This window comes from Achroia grisella, unplaced genomic scaffold (genome assembly GCF_030625045.1).
Source record: "Achroia grisella isolate CSIRO2021 unplaced genomic scaffold, CSIRO_AGI_Agris_v1 utg780, whole genome shotgun sequence".
Lineage (NCBI taxonomy): Eukaryota > Metazoa > Arthropoda > Insecta > Lepidoptera > Pyralidae > Achroia > Achroia grisella.
The window spans coordinates 6,985,783-7,008,443 of NW_026713020.1; the positions used below are offsets into that span (position 1 = coordinate 6,985,783).

At 34.5% G+C, this 22,661-nt stretch overlaps 2 protein-coding genes across 2 annotated transcripts in view; one reads left to right on the top strand and one right to left on the bottom strand.

Annotated features, from left to right (window-relative positions):
* LOC131850878 (uncharacterized) overlaps positions 1-22,661 on the top strand; it is a 359,653-nt gene that overhangs the window by 85,221 nt on the left and 251,771 nt on the right. The window lies entirely within an intron of this gene.
* On the bottom strand, positions 2,878-7,868 carry LOC131850875 (juvenile hormone esterase-like). Its single transcript, XM_059201256.1, has 2 exons — positions 7,737-7,868; positions 2,878-4,194 (listed from the first exon to the last, which is right to left on the bottom strand). Exons 1-2 carry the CDS (start codon positions 7,866-7,868, stop codon positions 2,878-2,880), a joined length of 1,449 nt encoding a protein of 482 aa, XP_059057239.1.

A 22,661-nucleotide genomic window follows, 5' to 3' on the forward strand; every position in this document is an offset into this window, starting at 1 on the left:
TACTACAAACGATACTGTAGGTTCAAAGATGGATACCCAAATTATTTGTATATCTATTTGATTCCCTGTTGAGTAAACATCGGTAACAAACAAAGAAATTCAAGACATATTTTTTTATGTTATTTAATAAAATACCATGTTATCTCTGTCGATAATTTTGTTTATTACAATAAGTTTTATTATTTAACATTGTTACAAACAAGGTCCATATTCTTCATTTAAAAAATCGACAAATAAAACTTATCCAAAAGGGATAACTTCTAACTTCTCTTTCATCTACAGTTACTACAGTTTATTTAAGAATAAGAATCATTTATTGCTACCAGTGAAATTACTTGTAAGAAAATACATTTAAAGAGGACTTAAATAAAGTTGGAAAAGCATCCTCAATGTTTCATCCTCAATATTTGCAGTTACGTTTGCATTCGAAAATTAAGAATAAGAATAATTTATTGCTACCAGTGAAATTACTTATAAGAAAATACATTTAAAGAGGACTTAAATAAAGTTGGCAAAACATCCTCAATGTTTCATCCTCAATATTTACATTTAAGTTTGCATTCGAAAATTAAGAATAAGAATAATTTATTGCTAAGAGTGAAATTACTTATAAGAAAATACATTTAAAGAGGACTTAAATAAAGTTGGCAGAACATGCTCAATGTTTCGTCCTCAATATTTACGTTAAGTTTGCATTCGAAAATTAAGAATAAGAATAATTTATTGCTACCAGTGAAATTACTTATAAGAAAATACATTTAAAGAGGACTTAAATAAAGTTGGCAAAACATCCTCAATGTTTCATCCTCAATATTTACATTTAAGTTTGCATTCGGATATAAGGATATACATTTATAGGGTACTTAATTAAAGACGGTTAAAGGATCCGTTTCAGCGTTTGCCCACAGGATGGTTTTTATCTGAACCTTTTTCTATCAACCATGCTGACATAATTAAAACTCGATTCCCGCGTAGTCAAAGATTGATTTCCAGAAATTAAACATTTCCTCATCTAAATGGTTTCTAGGAGTGAGTTTCTCGTCTATATCTACGTAGTTGTCGTGTTCACTGTCGTATGGTTTCCATATGACTCCAAATGAAGAGTCAGGTGTTGGATTTCTGTAAAACATAATAAAATTTATTGTATGAGTTTTTTTAACTACTATGGTGACTTACTCCCTCTGATGGTAACGGTTACCGTAGCCTAGCCTGAAACACAAAGGTTTATTTTCTGACTACTCTAACGCAGTTGGCCGTAGCTGACCTTTTCAGCTTCACCGGGCGATAGGGGCCGAGTGCAGATGGCACTCCAAACCCGCAGAAGGACTTATGTAGCGGTTAAAGGCCAACTCCCGCCTGACGGATACGACTTTAGCCTGAGGGCACCGCTAGGGGTTCGAACCTCGGCTCAGGTTGTCGTAATTTTGATCCCCGTTTGAATTGGACGGGGGATCGATCGGAGGGGATGTGTCACGTGCGCGTAGTTGCTGTTCTATGTATAGAAGTTTCACCAACTTATCTTTACAATAGATGACTCTGTGTCAAAAGTAGATGCCACTAAGGTCTCGTTTTGTAAGTATAATGTTTTCTTTTAACATTTACTGTTTTCTTTTGATATCTACCGCTAGAGGCTGTATAACAACCCAACACAGTGTATAATTTATGCTTAGATGGTAAATCTGTTATTACATAACAGTGTCGTAATGAGGTAAAATTATCAGCTTAACTTGTACAGTCATTCACGACAACAAACAAATATTTATGGGACTAAATTTTACCTTTTATCAGCTACGCGATAAAACAAAAATATAATATGATATAATAATATCTCAGGACATTCACACAGCGCCAGCTAAGCTCAAGTTAAGTAAAGCTTGTGTTGTAGATACTAGACTATAAATACATGAATATTTATTTTTTTGTAAATAAATACATGTTATACAAAAAATCGTACTCGTGAACACAAATGTTTCATGCGAGGAATTGAACCTGAGAAAATCGGAAGTAAAGCGGTATGCTAAACCGCTGGACCACCGTAGTCCTCAAATTATTATAACTTTTATAGTTATTTTAATAACAAACATAATTTAATGTATAAACCCAATTATCTATGATTATATAACCTTTCATCCCCGCTTTCAACCCGTAAGGGGTTGAAAGGTTGTAAAGATGAAAAGTTGTATGAAAATGTAACCATATTTTTAGTAGAACGATGAAACTTTTTTGGGTTATAATCTAATATATTCTTTATTTTGTCAAGGTCACTATTTCACGCGGACGAAGTCGTGAGTAGTAATAAATAAATTGAATACATATGTAGTTCTGTTAAGTAGCTCAATAATTAAAATTTGCTCGTTTGCTTTCAAGCAGAGTATAGAGAAACATTGCTGTTTGTGAAAACCTTTTATCACTTATTTAGCATGTAAAGATATTGATTGATTCAGGGAAATGTAGGCATGTCAGGTGTTATGTTCACTTGAGATGTGAACATGTGATGTGGTTGATAGTCAAGGACTAGAACATTCCATGAAGGATTACAGTTGTAAAATTATTATCATCATTATTTCAGCCAATGTCTATCCACTGTTAGATATAGGTCTTTCCCAGTGCTTGGTGAAGTTCCACCATGTGGGATCTTCCGTAAAAGTTACAGGGACCGCCACTGCAGGGCTACCGGGTACTGGGGGTATATATTTTGCGTCTTTTTTATATAACTTTAGCCTATAAGTCTCCACGCTGGTCAGGCGGGTTGATGACTGGAATAATGCAAGGAATTTGTAGGATTTTTTGGGCCCCTCCCAAAAGATCCTAGAAATTGCAATTACAGGGGATGTCATTATATTATATGGCGTCTAAATATATGCGCGTTAAATATACTCACCCATACTTAGCAAAGTTGGTGAACAGCGTGCACGTTTGTTGTATCATTTTATATGCTTTGCTATTTTTGTCAATAGTTAAATTTAAAGATTTCGCATTGAATAAATACATAAGGTCATCTATATGAGCTGTTCCATACACACCATACTTAGTACCTTTATTACCAAAAATATTCCTTTCAGATATACAAGAAAATTTATACACATATAAATTCGACGATTGGTTTCGTTTTGAGAAATTTTTAATAAACCTGCAAATATCATATGTGAAATTACATTCCGAGGAGTAATTCAGAAACTCCTTCATTGTGTCCAAATTTACTAATTTGGCACCAAAGTAATGCTCGCGAATTCGTTTCGATATCTCCAAAATTTGTCTAGGTGTAGCTTCCAGTAAAATTTCTCTGGGAACAAACAACTCGTCCCATCTATTGTATTCATTAAGTAAGGAACTTTCGTAAATATCGAGTGCGATCAAACTTTCTTGACTCGTGTAACCTATAAGAATGTCTACATTATTAATCTTTCCGCTTTTAACAACTTCTGCTGGAGATTCTGTTAAAAAATGTTCTTTGCCAAAATCTTTTTCTACTACAAATGTGAAATGATAAGTTTTTAATATGTTCATGGTAACCGTTTCAGAAGCTAAGACAGACGGGTTTGTGTTAACCAGTTTCTCAGCTGGAACGCTTTGAAGAAACTCTAATAGTTTATCGGGATCATTGGTCTCGAAGCCTAATTGTTTTCCAAGGATAAAGGCTTTTTTTCTAGGCTCAAATGACAGTGCCCAATCACAGGATGGTACACCACTCATCGATATAGCTCTATTGAATAAACCTTTTGCTAAAGGAGATAAAACATGGAAGATAGTAGACGCCCCGCCGACGCTTTCTCCAAAAATTGTGATATTATTTGGATCTCCTCCAAATTTACTTATGTTTTGTTTGACCCATTTCAAGGCAAAAACTTGGTCCTTCAACCCAGCATTTCCGGGTACCTCTGGTGTGTCGAGGCATAGAAATCCTAAGACTTCGAGTCTATAGTTGATGGTGACTAAGACAACATCATGATTGACCAGGAAATCAGGACCGTAATAATCATCATTGCCTGACCCACTTTTGAATGCACCGCCATGAATGAAGAACATGACTGGTAGTGGTTTTGCAGGGTTTATTTCAGGAGTATAAACATTGAGGTAGAGGCAATCTTCACTACCAGGGATATATTCATTCACAATTATATTGTATTGAGTGCATATGGGTCCATGCTCTGTTGCTTTCCTCAGACCCTCCCATGGTAGCGGTGGTTGTGGCGCCTGAAACCAATTGATTTATCAATTTGATGTAATAAGGTGACCTAGATATTTAAATTATGGTTCGAATAAAATTCTTTTATTTCTATATTGTGGATACACTCTCCTATAAATTTTATACTATATACAGTTTAATCCAAAGTTGTCAAATGAAATAACTAATAGAACATGCATGCAAAAGATGAAAAATAGGTAATTAAAAATCTATACCGAGCCGCCTGGCCACTACGGGAATAGTACACACAAGACTGTCTTTGAGAAGGAGAATCCTGTGTACATTAGCAGAAGTATAATGAATTATTATCAACGACTACCTATGGATTATTCGACAGCCTCGGTGATCTAGCGGTACACCACTTTCTGACAGCGACCATTGGTCCAGGGACATTATTATTACTACATTACCGACAAACTAAATATACTATTAACATTTCAAATATTTAAACTGTAAAATAACAAATGCAGTCTTATCAGTCTCTCTACCAGGTTTCAATTGTAAAATGGTTTTGTGTTATCTATATTTGATATAAGTTAAATCAATAACTATGAGTTGTATAAATAGGTAACGGTGATATATGATTGATTATATTGAAAGTATATAGATACTGTGTATCAGATAAGATAATATGGTTATTTATAAACAATCTAAGACCTGCATCTACTATTGCTGTAGCTAAAATGCTCAATGCATTATCAAGTTCAAGTGGTAAGGCGTTGACTGGCATTTTAAACTTTCGTATTTAATATACATTATTTATATTATTAACCGGGTCTTAACACGAACTAATTTTACGGCAAATAAAGGTATTTACCTCTCTGGACGTTTCGACTAGGTTGCACTAGCTGGTCACGAGCTGACTGTAGATAGGTGACAGCAGTTGTTTCATCTACCGTCACTAGATTGTTCAACGAAAGTTCGCGACACACAGCACTTATGGTATTCGTACACTTCAGTTACTTTTGACGTAAAATTAGTTCGTGTTAAGACCCGGTTAATAATATAAATAATGTATATTAAATACGAAAGTTTAAAAATAACTAATAAATAAATACATCTCAAGATATTTGTTGGAGAAGAAATTATATCGATCTACCGATAGATTGAACGACTATATCAAGTATATTGCAGGTAGATGCAATAATAAATGGGATGACTTATTTTATTGAGCAATATACAATATAACAATATAAATGTGTTGTTTATACACAAATTTACAGACCTATATTTGGTCTGTAAATTTGTGTATAAACAAACATATAAACAATGTTTGTTTATTTACAAATTAATGATTAATACAATGAAATCTTACAATAATATAGCTTATACATCAGAATAGGCTATAATTTAAAAAGATATTAAGCAAATTAGGCGGAATATAATCAAGAAAGTGTGATGCAGATGAAGTTACGCGGGTCAGCTAGTATGAATTATAGGTGAAATCGCGTGCACAGCTAGTTGATAATAAAAATGAGTGATCACATGCGTTCTTAACTAGTTTTCGAGCAGAACAATTAATGTTTACGTAACGTGGTATATGACCGTGACCGTTTTAACATCTGGTTTGTTATCTCGTTTCAATTCGCTCGCAGTTGGATAGTCATGATAACTGTTAATTAAAGAAAATTATATATACACATTCAGTAGTATAGAACTAATAAACAGACATTATATAAAGGACAACAACTAAATTAACAATGCTACCATGTAGAACCAACCTGAACAAAATGTACTCCCATATCAGTTCCATTCAAATTCTTACTAATGTTATAAATGCATAAGTTAAGGGTTTTAAGTACAGTTCAAAATATTGTTTGTTTCTTTTATGAAGTTGGAATGGTAAATAAGCTGCCCACCTGATGGTAAGTGGTAACCGTTGTCTATATACATGAACAGGTCTACGGAGAGAAGCTTCAGATGTAACACTTTGTAAGCGTCCGGTGTAGACAGATACAAAATCAGTCCATCGTGTTGGTGATCGACCCCGAGAAGGTTTGCCTACAACTAAACCTTCGTTTTGGCTAATCCTTACTAATCCTTACTAGTCCTTACTAATATTATAAATGCGAAAGTAACTCTGTCTGTCTGTCTCGCTGTCACTGTAAAACTACTGAACCGATTTAAATGATATTTAGTACACAGATAGTCTAGATCTGGACCCTGAGAAAGTACTATTTAATGCGAAAAAAGGGCTGCAAGGGGGTTGAAAGGGAGACGAAAGTTTATATGGAAGCATCGTTATTTTTAAAGTTAGACTCTTTGGTCAAGGTCATTATTCCACGTGAACGGAGTCGCGAGAAATAATTATCTTGTGAGAAATGTGATCTTGTGTGTAAGTGAAATTTGAATTGTAAGTTTGAACATTACTAAGGTAATTAATAATGGGCCGTATGCTTGATTGCCACCATCGTGGTATAAAAAAAAAAAGTTTCTATGGTCACAGACTATACTTCTATAAATCTACAGGCACTGGCAGTCGCACAGGCAATAAACAAGAGAGTAAATTTGCGTACTGTTTTGTTAATTGATTGAACATATTTTTTATGTATAATTTTAAAAACGATAAGCAATTATTGTTTACAAATAATGAATGTGATAAATCTTATTACGATGTTTATTGTTTGTACTCATATTAAGTGAAAAAAAGATATTAAAACATTGTTATTGTATCTAATTCATTTTTTTTCGTTCTCTTCTAATGCTATTGGCCGCAGCTGGCCTTTACAGCTACCGGACGATAGGGGGCGAGTGCAGATGGCACTCCAAACCCGCGAAGGACTTATGGACTTCATCTTTACCCAAAGGTTGTCTGGAAGAGATTGCATAAGCGATAAGGCCGCCTTTTGTACCTCTTAATTTAAATTATTCTTTTTAAGTAATATAATTATTCTAATAAAAGATGTCAATCATCGAATTAACACTGCTTGGCTCAAATGGCGGGCACTGTCAGGTATTCTGTGCGATCCCAAAGTGCCCGTTAAGATCAAGGGGAAAGTATATAAGACAGTGGTCCGACCAGCCTCAACCTACGGAGCAGAATGTTGGACTATGAAAAAAGTCCACGAACAACAACTGCACACGAATGAGATGAAAATGCTGAGATGGTGGTGTGACACGCCTGGATAAAGTCCGCAACGAGTACATTAGAGGTTCTTTCAGAGTGGCTCCTATTGTGGAGGAAGTAAGTGAAAGTCACTTACGCTGTATGGTCATATTCTAGACGCGAAGACGACTACGTGGTTAAAAAAGTGCTCAAGATACCAATCTCGACCAGAGGTAGGGGCCACGCGCCACTTGGTGGAACAATATTAAAAAGCAAATGGACCAGGACAACCTTAAAATACTGACAACCCAGAACAGAGTTCTCTGGCGCAGATGTACAAGGAGACCCGACCCCATGTAAACTGTGAACATGGGTTGGACAAAGAAGAAGAATTAATATAATTTTTCTGGTGCAATAAAGAGTATATAAATAAATAAATAAAGAAGTAGATAGGTACTTAATAAAATTGTATAAATACTTAATTAACCGAAACAAGCTACTAACCTTGAACCTCAATTTTCCGATCGGCGGCGCCGCGTAAGGTATGCCTTTAAAACTATAGTATGTTCCTTCGCCTGTAGATGTCTCTAGTTGTTCTCCTTCCAGCCAACCCTGTTCCACTTGCACTTTCACCATTTTATTAATAACTACTCGCCCCGTCTTCGCACGGCTGTACATGTATTATATATATAAACCTTCCTCTTGAATCACTCTATCAATTAATTATCACACTTCAAAATCCGTTGCGTAGGTTTAAAGATTTAAGCATACATAGGGATGGACAGACAGCGATAGTGACCTTATTTTATACTATGTAATGATATAAATGACAACAATATACGTGTATCTGTTATTAAACTCACGAAAAAGATGTATAGAATTGGTCAAATTTTGTTTTATATATTTGCTTATTTGCTATCGCAGTTTTAGACTCGACCAATGACGGTTGATAACGTGATAAAAATAACTTCAATGTTTTAATAATGATGACAATGCTGTATTTTGTACGGACAGTTACAATTAATGAAATAGGACTGTTCATGTGACCTTGTGGGTTCGGTGGTGGTATACATAATGAAGGTTCCGGGTTCGATCGCCGTATAATACATACATTTGTATACAAGTGTATGTGTGTTGTATATATTAATATTTACAATAAAATATATAATATATACACATGTATATGAATTCTTTAGTATTTGAAGTAAAAAACTATATAATTCAAACAGATCGAGATATTTGATTTCGTATATTTATAACCTTTAATTTCTCTGCCTCATTTAACCTGTAAGGAGATTTTTAGTAATATCACAGATAACATAATATTACATACATACATACATATGGACTAATAATACCATTATTGGCAATGTTCTGTTGCTACAACGGTTGACCTCCACGCGGTTCCCCCTGGAAACCATCGTGATAAATTCCTGGTGAATTTCTCACGATGGACTATCTAACCTGAGCTCATACTCATCTTATCATCCTCCACTGGTGCCCAACCAGCATATACCATCAGCACACGCGGCTGCACCATACCATTATGATCCATTCATTTTTAGGATGTGCTGTTATCAGCAATTGCTGAGACAGCTCCTGTTGCTAACTTTTTATGTCTTTATTCTTATTTTTCTGTTTGCTTGTTAAACTGATAATATTGGCAATAAGGGTTATCTATCTATCCGTCATACTCGTGAACGAATGCTTTTTAATTTAATATTATTATGTACTTCATATTTTGACACTAATAAATTAGTGCTAGTTGGTAGTGTGTATTCATTCACACATTTCAACTTAAAAATATAAAGATACTAGCTTTCCACCCGCGGCTTCGCTCGCGTGGACTATAGGTTATCGCATGATTAAAGATACGTGCTCAGTAGTGGGATGTTATATAGCTTAAACCTTCCTCTTGAGTCACTCTATCTATTAAAAAAAACGCATCAAACTCCGCATAGTTTTTAAGATCAAATCGTACATAGGTACAGACAGACAACGGGAAGCGAAATTGTTTTATACTTTATAGCGGCTTGCCAAGGCTTTTTACTGGTATTAAAAAAAAATTTAAAACCCGTAAATTTTAACACACACATACTCACACATATATACTCTTTTTTTGCGTCAAAATAAAAATATAAAGATATAACAATTATTTAAAAGAGCAACAAGCAAGTTTCTTGTTAAGAACAAGCAGATCTTGTGATGTGAGCTTTCCGAATGAGCGGTAGATTAAAAAAAACTGTGATTATTCAAAATGCTTAAATTAAGTTTATCGGAATAACGAATTTTCTATTCTATTCAATCTTTTTAGCAAGAATCTTGTATAATCTACATGACCTGATCTATAAAAGATAACCTTATCATTCTGGGAGAGTAATGTACTGCGTTTTAATAAATCTAATATAGTTACGAAGCCACGATCAATTGAAAAGCAGTGGAGGATAGATAATTTCCCATTTTACTTGTAATATCAGTGGTTTTCTATTCATAGAAAATTAATTTTTGGGTCCCGTGACCGGTAAAGGTTGGGTCGAGGTTACTCCACGAGGAAATTATACGAATATTTTTTTAGGAAATTGTTTATTTCGCCCTAATAGAGACGTGGGCACGGATATAATAGCTTTCGTCAACGATTATTTACTTAAGACACAGAATAAATATGTAGTAATATGATATTTGTTTTTAAAGCAATAAAGTTAGTTTGGAAAAATCACGGGATCTTACACTGTTATATTCCTTGAGTGGCTGATATTTCGGGAATGTTTATAGTTTTGATTAATTCTCCGATTTTGGTAATAACGATAAATATTAAAATTAGCCGCTTGCTACCTTGAAAGCATGTGTAGTTGGATGGAGAGGCTGAAGATCAACTCCTGTATGACGGATGTGATTTTAGTTTTAAGGGTTCGTACCTCGTTATAATTTCGATCCCCGTTTGAAGGGATTTGATCAAAGGGGCAATGGCGGTAGATGTAAATATCGGGAGCTCATAAATAAATCATTTATAGTAAAAATCCCGTTCGCAAAATTATCCACAAAATGTTGCAGATGTTCAAAATATTGCCTAGAAAATTAATCAGGCGTTACGTACGCAGTCAACACAGAGTTAGCTAGTCGGTGTCGGGGAAGAGTATTGGCAGTAATGGGGAGTAGTAACCCTAGTAGTAGAACTGATTCAAAATATCGTCAGAAGGCGTCGAGCATCACATATATATATATATTTTAATGCACCTACTGAATGACGAAGTTGCCATTATTCACATAAAAAATATCGTGTATCATAAAGTACCATAATAAAAATAAAAATTCATTTCGAAGAAGTAAAAATAAAAAGAAATATAATAAGTTGGTACCATAATAAAAAATAAGAAATTGTAATTTTTCATTGACTATTAAAATAATATTAGTTGCTTTATAATTTTTATTTTTTTACATAATATAATTATTGACTTATTAAATTTCTTTTATCTTACTAGCTGACCCGGCGTCCTGAATAGCAGAATAAGTATTAAATAAACTAAAAAATTAGAGAATCCACCATTAGGCGTTACGAAGTACACCGGGTCAGCTAGTATACATATATATATATATGAAAACTAGTCATCACGCCACGACACGGCACGTTAGGACACATCAGGCATATATAAATCCACGTTTACAATTTCACTAACAATTTTCATTAGTAATATGACGTTGTCTGTATTATAATTTAATAACTTAGTGAATCGGTAAATTCGAGATAGTCAGCTTTGCTAAACTGTCAATATCACTTGTTTGCAAAGTGTATAATTGCCTGAAGGTTACGTATCTATTTGTATATAATTAGATTATCTCAATATAATGCTCAATAGGCAGGTACTTATTACTTATTACTTATATAAATACTGACTATGCCTGCGATTTTGTCCGCGTACCCTTAACTTTGGTTAAGGTCAGTATTCAAGGCTATTTCACTATTTCACGTAGTTAGCCCTCATAGTTAAACGTGAACTCTATATGTTATCTGTGCCTATGCACGACAAGTACCTGCAGATTCTGCCAAACTGAAGAGGAAACGCCGCTTCACATCCTATGTGGTTGTAGCCCACTCATGCATAAACGAAATATCTCCTTTGGAAAGTTTACACTCTTTCCCGAGGAGATAAAAACGATCGCTCCTAAGAATATCCTTCAATTCTTGTCCCTGACGGGTCTAGGTAGCGAACTCTGAAAAGGGCGAGCACAATAGATCTATGTAGGTCGCAGTGCTACAGGTGCTACACATCTGCCAATAGCCCAAACAATCCAATAAAAAAAAAAATATCTGTGCCCGCGACTTTTTTCGCGTGGAATAGTGACCTTGACCAAATAAAGAAAAATATTTAATAACCTAACCCACAAAAAACAAAATAAAAAGTGTCATCGTTCTAGCTTCAAAAGTGATGAATTTCTATATAAACTGTCACACCCTATTTAATTTACCCTCTAAAGGGTAAAGTTTTTACAGACTTTGGGTATCATATTCATTTATATTTAATAAACAGTGTAAAAATAATTTTCATGCTTTAAAAATTACTTTTCATCCACCCAACACCTCATCGATAAATATATAATTGAGCTTGTGTTATAGGTAACTATACAATTGATTGCTTAGATATATATTTTTGCAAATACAAACATAATATATGTACATAGAAAACATCCAGACCGACACAAACAATCATACTCATGAAAACAAAAATTTACACCGCGCGAGGAATCGAACCCGTGACCAGTCGAAGTAAAGCGGTCGGAGTTACCATCAGGTGGACCGTTAGCTGTAGTTTATTATTTGGCCATTCCAGTTACATTATGTCTGCAAGATTCGAACCCACGATCTTTGGCATATCAGTCGGTATAACAAACCGGTAGGTCACGAGTTCACGGCGTACGTATATTTAATTATAACTAATTAAAATGGATTACATGTGCGCATGTAATTATGTACCTAATGAGATTCACGTAAAGGTTTAATTTCCACAAATCGCACGACGCCAGGTGCGTCGCAGTTGGTGTAAGCAATCATCACATAGTGAAGTCATTCATCACACATCACGTTTTATAGCGATGCGGCACGTGCCTCGCTGACAATCAATGTACACATACGGGTTCAAATTTCAGACGCTCCCGCTTATTGTCAGTATACAGCTCAACAGTCAGCTAACTGTTCGTATACCAAATATTCGTTCTATGAGTAGAAACAGTATTCTTTATTCAAAGAAACCAATAATAATATGACCATTCAAAAGTGGTTATATTAAGCCACGCCATTTGTTAAGTAAATGTTGTTCAGAATTAAATTTTTAAGAATTGTTCCTTTGTAAGAGATACATGGGCTAATATTAAAAACAAAAAGATTTTTAGAAAACAAACTTGTTAATAAAGAATCTGACATGAGTGAAATGTTGATAGCAGTTGCTATATCCTAGAGGAGCTAGCGAAACGTAACCGTAAGTATGTTTTTCATGAATAAGGATAAATTGCATATCTTGAATAATTATGGTACATCAAATAACCGAAATGGAACTGAATTGTTATTATAATGTGGACTGATAATCCCGATGCTAATGTACTATGTAAAGTTGACCCTACGCTGTTCCCCATGGATATTATCGTGATAAATTCCTGGTGAATTTGCCACGATGGGCTAACTGACCTGACCTCATACTCACCTTATCATCCTGCACTGTTGTCCCGCTAGCGTAATCCGTTAGTGCAAGCGAGTACATCATTCCATTATTATTCGTTCATCATGAGAATGTGCTTATATCAGCAACAGCCGATGCAGGTGCAGTTGTCAACTTTTTTTAAATGGATAATAACGGTATAGTCAGTTTCTATCTGTCCGTAATAACTGTCTGTATATTTCAAGCTTCCTTTCCGGAATTAAATCGCGCGTCATATACGCGACACACGCACTGCCATCATATATGGGTGTCTCGCAATATACGCCAGTGCCAGGGTAATTGTTTACGGTGCTAATGTCGTTATATCTTATCTTCATTGAGGTCAAATGATTTATTAGGAAAATAAGAGCCTATATTGATCATACGAATGAGTAAATTTAAATTTTGTTAAGTTAATTTAAAGTTAATTCCTTTTTTGGTGAAAATCGGTAGTTTTGACTAAAATTTAGTTGAAACTTGTTTAAAGGAAATATGACTACTGTGAAAACATTGATATCAGTTGCCTTATCCTATGGTCAAAATTTCAATTGTACAAAATTTTCATCAGGGAGAGAGGTCGGGGACATGCAACCTTAAGTACAAACTTGTTTAAACGAAACCTGACTACTGTGAAAATGTTGATATCAGTTGCCTTATCCTATGGTCAAAATTTCAATTGTACAAAATTTTCATCAGGGAGAGAGGTCGGGGACATGCAATCTTAAGTATGTTTTTATGATTAAAGGTAAATCTCATATATCTAATTATGCTAAATGAAATATCCGAACTGCCTCAATTATCCGCCCGTATATTTCAAGCTTCCTTTCCGGAATTAAATCGCGTGTCATATGCTCGACACACGCACTGCTCTCATATATGGGTGTCTCGCAATATACGCCAGTGCCAGGGTAATTATTTACGGTGCTAATGTCGTTATATCTTATCTTCATTGAGGTCTAATGATTTATTAGGAAAATAAGAGCCTACATTGATCATATTAATGAGTCAATTTCGGTCGGTTTTTTGGTGCTAATCGGGAGTTTTGGTGAAAAACTTTCATTTCAGACATAATGTCATTGAGTTTAATTAGTTATTGTACAAAATTTTCATAGAAACACCCTTTGTATTAAGAGAAGCTAGGGAAACGAAGCCTTAAGTATGTTTTTATTCTTCTTCTTTATGTGGCGTCTTCTACTGGAGGTTGGCGATCAGTCTGGTGATCTTAATTTTGTCCACCGCTATTCTGAACAGGGATCTGGTGTCAGCACATCAGTGGCCTTTTCCTATGATTTTATGATTCAGGGTAAATCTCATATCCCGAATAATTATGGTAAATGAAATATCCGAACTGCCTCAATTATTCGCCCGTATATTTCAAGCTTCTTTTCCGGAATTAAATCGTGCGTCATATACGCGACACACGCACTGCTCTCATATATGGGTGTCTCGCAATATACGCCAGTGCCAGGGTAATTATTTACGATGCTAATGTCATTACATTCTATCTTCACTGAGGTCTAATGATTTATTAGGAAAATAAGACCCTATACCTAAATGTTCTTTATTATATTAACATAAATTATTGGGATAAGGACACGACAGAAACTGCCATCTAGCCCCAATGTAAGCAGTATATATATATATATATACCTATAACTTTTAGAAAACATAAAATTTCAATTGAACATTTCATTGATACATTAGTGAGAAACGCATACAAATTTGTTAAGTGGTTTGTGAGAATAGTGGGAATAACGACTAGTTGTTTGTTTGTCTGTGTATACAGACAAACAAGCAAATAGTCTAACAATCATTGATTTGGGTTTGTTACGTTTATAAAGTTCTCTAATAATATTTACTCTCTTATATTTGGAAGGCAGCCGTCAGGTTCATGTTTATTATATGTACAGATTTACTAGCTGTTTAAACCGCGAATTCGTCCACGTAAATTTAAAATAAATAAAATTTTAAAATAAAAGTAGCCTAAGTACACATACACCTTATTATATTAGCTAACTGCTAGTTAAAGTCCCGTCAAAATCGGTGGTATTCCTGCTAATATGACAGACCGGCAGACAAAATTATTAAAATTAATTATTTCAAAATTCAAATATTATTCATTTAGTTAATTGTTTTATTTATAATTTCTTCCCTATCATATTTGATGTTAGTTCCGTTTTTACTCTTCTTTCATATGCGTTTAATGAAAACATGTTAATTTTAAATTACAGACGATAATATCAAAATACAAACATACAATTCAATTTTATTTATTTAACTGTTAGTTACGAGTTTTAAATCTTAGAAGGAAAAAGGCAGATGAAAGTAAAGTTTATAAAAACAAACTTAAATTGCAAACATAGTATATTCTCCAGGCATTATGTTCCAAACCACACAATAGGCACTTATGCGTAATAGGACTGGGTTTTCCTTATTTTCCCATAGCACCCCGAGAGATTTCTGTGCCCCAAGTGTTTGTTGACAAATTGGATTTTTACTCTCAACATTTGTTCAACTGCTACCTCCATTCAATGATATGACAATGAGGGTTTTAAATTAATACCCAGATGTTACTAGATTACCCACGTTTTTTTTTTCTTAATTCGCATAATAATAACCCCAGGACAAAGTACATAGCGCTATCAAGTCCGAAACTAAGCCGAGCTTGTGTTATGGGTACCAGACAACTGATATAAATACTTAGATATTTTTTTATACCTACATAGTATACATAGAAAACACCGAAGGGGGGAGGGGGGAAGGGAATTGTCAGTAATATGGACTGATGATCTTATTTCTAGAATTGTCAGGTTAATCTCCACCGTGATTTCACGGTGAATTTGTCACGATGGGCTAACTGACTTCACCTCATGCTCATCTTATCATCTGGTGCCCCACCAGCGTAAACCGTTAGTGCAGATGCACTAATTTATTATTATCTATTATAAAAAAAAAACATAGAAAACACCCAGACCGATACAAACAATCATACTCATGAATACAAATATTTGTACCGTGCGAGCAATCGAATCCGCGACCATCGCAAGTAAGGCGCTAAACCATTACACCACCGAGGCCGACGGTGCTGATAAACTGTGTTCTTACTCTGTCACAACGACAGTTTACATTAAACTATGCTAATATTTCAACCCGGTTTCACTTAGTATGGTAATAAGCGATAGAGTAGATTCTCCTCATTCCACGTTCACCTGACTCCGCCGTTCAGTATGATTTAAGATGACGTATCAAGCTATACAACAGCCGTTTTTCTATGTAAATCCCTGTAATTGCTTACGTGGATTTGTTGTAATGAATAATGTTCCATTATTTATGTTGTACCGTTAATTTTCTTAGAAACGGCCATCGCTAGCATCGTTGCTGGCAGCTTGTCCACCATTCTTTTCATAAATATATACCTTTTTTTTAAATGTGACTTCTGACATATTCGTCAGTCTTCTTGGGAAATACACATAAATACATGTACAATTACTACCTTTTTTTTATTAAATAATTGTAGTGTTCTCGCTCCAGTCACATTCGTAGCTTCGGATCCGGCTCGAAGGACCAAGGTGACTGGACCCATGAGAAAAAGAAGTCAAAAGTGACATGTAAAAAAAGGTGTATCAAGATAAGACAAATATTTATAAATATAATGGTGGATGCCAGCAACACTAAGTATGTAATTTATTGAAGATTGTTTGACTTGATTAAATTTTTTCCTTGAGAATATCGGTGGTCTGGTAAACTAACGATTCACTTTGCGATGGTTGTGGGTTCTATGTTTGGAGAATACAGAGGTTTTTTCTTGTATATGTTGCTTGTATAGAGTGTTACTCTTATGAAGCTACATTACTGTACAGTTTTATCAAAATCCGTTTCGTAGTGAAAGACTCTTTCAATATTTTAATAAACATCCATGCATCCATACTCACATATTTTCGCGTTTGTAATTTTTAATTAAATAAAATTTAAAAAATTTATAAATTTCGCCTTTAGTAAGATTTTCTATCGTTATTGATGCATGTTATATAAGGTTTATTTAGACCACCTAAGGTTTTGCTTCTTACGATTTGCTATTATTACGTAGGGATATATATACATACGTTATAATCTTATTATCACGTACAGTGAAGCAGGAATGGATATTACAATATCAGCTTTGTTTGCACTTCGCTCGGATAGCACATTAACCCAAACAATGTTGACCGCCGTTTTAGCATACTAATGCGTACATGTAATGCTTCGGATGTACTTCTGAAGGATTTAAACCAGTGGTTCTCAAACCATGGCGTGGAGACCCCCAATGGTACGCTTTAGCCATATTTAGCAGACCACGCTAAAAGTTTATATAGTTTATTAGCTCACCAACTTTGTACCTGCAACTTTTGTATGCGGAATCATAAAAGTGTGAAACTTTTTTGTCTGTAATTCAATTGGAATAAAATAAACACAAAATTATTAAATGAAGATAACTAAAATATATTAGTGCAAACCGTGTAGTGTGTAGTGCATGACGTATCTGACTAACAATTTTTCACATGTATCTTTCATGTATAGGTCACATACATTTGTATTGTATATACATACACACACACACATGTATACATATATTATGTACATTACGTTATTTGTACATTAGCACTTAATATTAACCTATTTTTAAATGTTTTTTACAGTTTCTCTGTGTCAGCCAAATAGTATTGTAAGTTATCACTAATATCAATTTGAAATTGGGTTGTCCCGACTAGCGAGAAAGAAATGAAGTGACCCCCCCTTAGAAAAAGTTTGGGAACCGCTGATTTTAGCTATAGAATTCTAATTATTTTACAGGACATTTCCACATAATGTTGCAATTAAAATATTCCTCTACGAGATTGGGTTTCTATTTGGATCATTAGGTCAGGATATGTCAAATTATAAGGGTCGGGGTGTCTATAGATGTATATTGGAGATATAGAAATTGATATTAAATATTTTGTTAAAATTTAACAGCTATGAAACATCCAAATTAAATATATAAATCATTACATTAGTATAAAACAAAGTCACTGTCGCTGTCTGTCCGTCCCTATGTATGCTTATGCGGTTTTTTTAATAGATAAAGTGATTCAAGAGGAAGGTTTATATATATATATATAGTACATGTACATCCGTGCTACAAAAGAAAACCGCTTCAAAATTAGTAGTAGTTTTAAATATTTAACCATACATAGGGACGGACAGACAGCAACAGTGACTTTGTTTTATATCATGTAATATAAAATGTATTAAAAGCAAACTATAGTTAGCGTATTTAGAGAAACAAATAATAACAACGTAAGTTTACTTTTAACCTTAATCTATTCACGGTTAACCAAACCACCAGCTTTTTGTAACCCACACAAATGTATTGCGAATCGGACCTGTTTACATCAGTCGGGGAGTAACGCCCCATCAAAAGTTTTCTCCAATCTACCACTAAAACTAAAAGGTAACAATTTAAACTCCAGTAAATACCTTTTGTTGGTCCGGTTTGAGCGAGACTAGTTTATTAGTTTGTAATATTGAGGCCGGTGGGGTTTTAGGTACAGTTTAAAATATTGTTTGTTTCTTTTATGAAGTTGGAATGGTAAATAAGCCACCTGATGGTAAGTGGTAACCGTCGCCTAAATACGTGAATAGGGCTACAGAGAAAAGATTCTGATGTAACACTTTGTAAGCGTCCGGCGTAGGCAGATACAAAATTAGTCCATTGTGATAGTGAGCGACCGCTAGAAGTTTTGTCTGAACTGAAATTAAACCTTCGACTTGGCTAATGGATATGCTATGGATTGTAATGTAAAAACTTGACGTTCATAAGCGGCTAAAATGTCCTAAATGACTAAATGATTTTTGAATTTGGATAACAAATAATTTATGTCTATTCATTCTATCTTGCGTCATCCACCACCTTCTGTCTTTTCTCCTCTACCCAAAGGTTGTCTGGAAGAACTCACTTTAGCGATAAGACCGCCTTTTCTACCTAGCCTACTTTTCTGTGTACTAAGAATATTGTTTTTTTTGTATTTTTTAAGGTACAAAAAAGAGTTATTAATAAATATATCAATTTGGCTGTAAAGAGCGATAAAAATGGAGGAGATATAGGTGGCCTCGGTAGTCTAGAGGTTTAAAAATGAATCTGTATTTTAATAATCATGTACAAGCCCATTTCAAAGGAATAAGAGCTGAGTTTCAAATGTCTTATAAAACACTTCCTTTGTAAAAAAAGCATATTATAAAATAGAAGAGTTTGTAAACTATAATAATGTTTTTGTAGAAAAAAGTCTTAAAATTCATAGATATGTATGCACTAAGAATGAGTTCGTAGCGGTTTCTATGTTGATTATCGCATGCCTCTTACTTGTTATTGTGTAATTATTTATTATAAATAACATATATTCAAAGGAGCAACACACAAATTCTTGCTCATTCTTCTTGTGATGAGTCTGCGTTCCGAATGAGTGGTAGAATAAAAAATATGACTATTCAAAAATGCTTGTATTTTATTTATTGTTATTTGAATAAAGGATATATATATTTCTATTTCTTATCAGTTCTTACCTCGAAGGAAATCTAAACTAACTGTAGATTTGACTGTCTGCCCGTAATAGAGTCTGTAATAGATCTACATGAATTTGTATATTATTTATTTATTTAACACACGGTAATTTAATACATATGTGGTGTAAATGTATAATTAGTATAAATCATGGGATCTTACCACGTTTAGTTTTTATTGTGTCCCCGATATTCCGATGTAAATCTGATGTAGACGAAGTGAGAGAAGAAGACGAAGAAGATATGTGATGTACGCAATTTTATTTTAATTTAGTATAGCCGCTTAAATAAAAAAGACGAAGTTACGCGTGTAGGCTATTGCATAATATTTGACATGGTATCAATATTACATTCATTACGTATTTTATGGTCACATGTATGACCTGAATGCTTTGCATGTTCCACAGTATTGAAAACAAAGCTAAACTGGAGCGTTAGGTCAAAGTCGGCATCAAGGTTCGGGTTGTTGGTTTCGCGTGTCAAGTTGATACGTTTGTAGTACATATTACTGGGAACGTAGCTGTTGGTATTGATTTCTTAGTTTGCCTACTGATTCAATTCATTTTTAATGTATACATTTTTTTTAACCTTTTTAGAATTACAAACAATTTACGGAGTTAGACTGTAAACAAAGCGGCATATCGTCAGTAAATCAAAGAAAGTTTTATATATTAATATGGATATAAAGGTAGAGGAAATCCGAAGAGAGATGGATGGACTGTGTGAAAGATACGGCAAGAAAGAGAGAAAATAACAAGATGACTGCGAACAGAACCTAAACGCAAAGATCCTACGCTAAATTAATGGAATATGGAAGAATCAGATGATAATAATAATAATAATAACCTAGGACAATTTACGTAGCCCAAGGTACGAGGTTGTGTTATGGGTAGTACACAAGATGGAAATATATAAATATATTTTTTTGTATATACATTGAGAACACCCAGATCGGTACAATCATAAAACCGATACAAAAACTCATGAATACAAATGTTTGTACCGTGCGAGGAATCAAACCCGCGACCCTCGGAAGTGAAGTGGTGTGCCAAATTGTTAGACCACCCAGGACGCCATTATTGTTATCATGACTGAGATAAATTCATGGTGAATTTACCACGATAGTTTTAAAACTACTAGTTATGATGACGACTTAGGCCACCGATGGTTCAGGGAGAGAACTTGTGACACGGGTGTAGGTTTAAAGGGCTCTTTTAGAGTGCATTAACACTCACCTTCACTACTTGTGGTATCCTCCCAGTCCCAACTAATAAACCCAATGCCTACAATATTCACAGTTACCTATCTCTTATTTGTTTTTATAATAATACTAGCTGTCCCGCAAACGTTGTTTTGACTTAAAATAAAAAAAAAATTAGGGGTGGACTACCCCTAACATTTAGGGGGATGAAAAATAGATGTTGGCCGATTCTCAGACCTACTCAATACGCTCATAAACTTTCATGAGAATCGGTCAAGCTGTTTCGGAGCAGTATGGGAACGAAAACTGTGACACGAGAATTTTATATATAAGATAAACACTTCAACCTTTTCGCTCCAATCACCCGCTACGTCAGTTTCATCAATCTATCAATCCACTTGTCTTAGCGGTATAATTATATGCCAATTTTGTTGTATATAAGTATTTTATTGTAATACAAGTAATTTACAGACAGATAAAGTAATGAAACGTGATCGTGGGCGTGAGTGATCAGCAGTACAATAGTTTAGAAGAATGTCTGCAGAAGAAGCCATTTTGTAGATAGTTTTCCCGCGTAAATACAACTCGCCACAGATGCACAAATGTTGCATGGTGCGCAGATGCAGTAGGTTGACTAGCGCGTCTATACGTCAATGTCACAAAGATTAGGTTCTGGCCTCTGCCTTCGTTTCAGGTTGCCTTAGATAAAGAAACGTGATTATTGACTTTATATTTTTTAATTAATGATGTTTCAAACGATAGTTAACACTACGCTAACATCCTCCACTGGTGCCCCGCTAGCGTTAACCTTTAGCCAAAATATATAATGTTTTTAGTACAGAAAATTTACTTATATCTACAGCCTCGTATTTCAAAGACGATGAAAAATACAATATTGTAATAAAACTTCTTTATTTCAAACTTCATTCTGTTTTAACAAGTTTGAATGGCTAATACGGAATCCATAATTTAGGCAAATATTTATAATACAATTGTACTGTAGATTGTAATACAAATTTCCTCCCTCAATAGGGGTCGCCCACTAGAAGCTTTTCACGTAATTAAATAATAGCTGACTATCTCTAAATACTATAGGACAAAATTTATGTTTTCCGTCTGTTAGTCTTAGCTACTTATTTTAAATAACATTCTAGGTAGACTTTGAGTGCGTAGCGTAGATGCTAGAGTGCTCGCTTGGTATGCGAGAGGTAACAGGATCATTTCCCGGCGCCTCCAAAAGTATTCTGTCGGAGTTGGGGTAGAATACACGTGCGAAACCCCTGGCTCCGTAGGCACTCGTAGATACACGATGTGTGGTGGGTAAAAATACTACAAAACGCTTTGTCCACACCAAAAATATTGTCCAAATTCGAGATTAACGTATTAGCACGCTGTTAACGGCGGTTGATTGCGATTGTGCAAATCAGACAGTTAACTAGATGGACAAATTGCGCTCGCGCTGGCGCGACTAGACGCTACTGTAAGGGTACATACTCACCCGTTAAATTAAAAATATACATACCCTGGCTGCAAATGTAACAGACCAGAGAAATAACAACATATATAAAATTATTAATAAGAAAATGTTTTAAAGGGCGTAACCAATGAGAATGAACATTTAATCTTAAAAAAAAAAATCTTGAAGCCGCTAAAATGGACAATGAAACTTTAGGGAATCAAACATACTTTAAAAATAAATTTTTATATCTTAACTGAGAAAAGTTTGATTCCGCAACAAAATTTTCATTCTTTATTCACTCCCAGATTATCTCGTATGCCAGAAAAAGCAAACAAAGTCGCGGATAATAGCTCGTTCAACAATACAAGACGTCGACCACAACGGGGCGTGGCACCTACGAAATTTTCACACAATTAAATTAATTAATACAGACGCAACGATCAAAGAACTGCTCTGAAACAATATCGGTTTGGGCAAATCTGCCTTTGTATCGTTTCTAATAAATT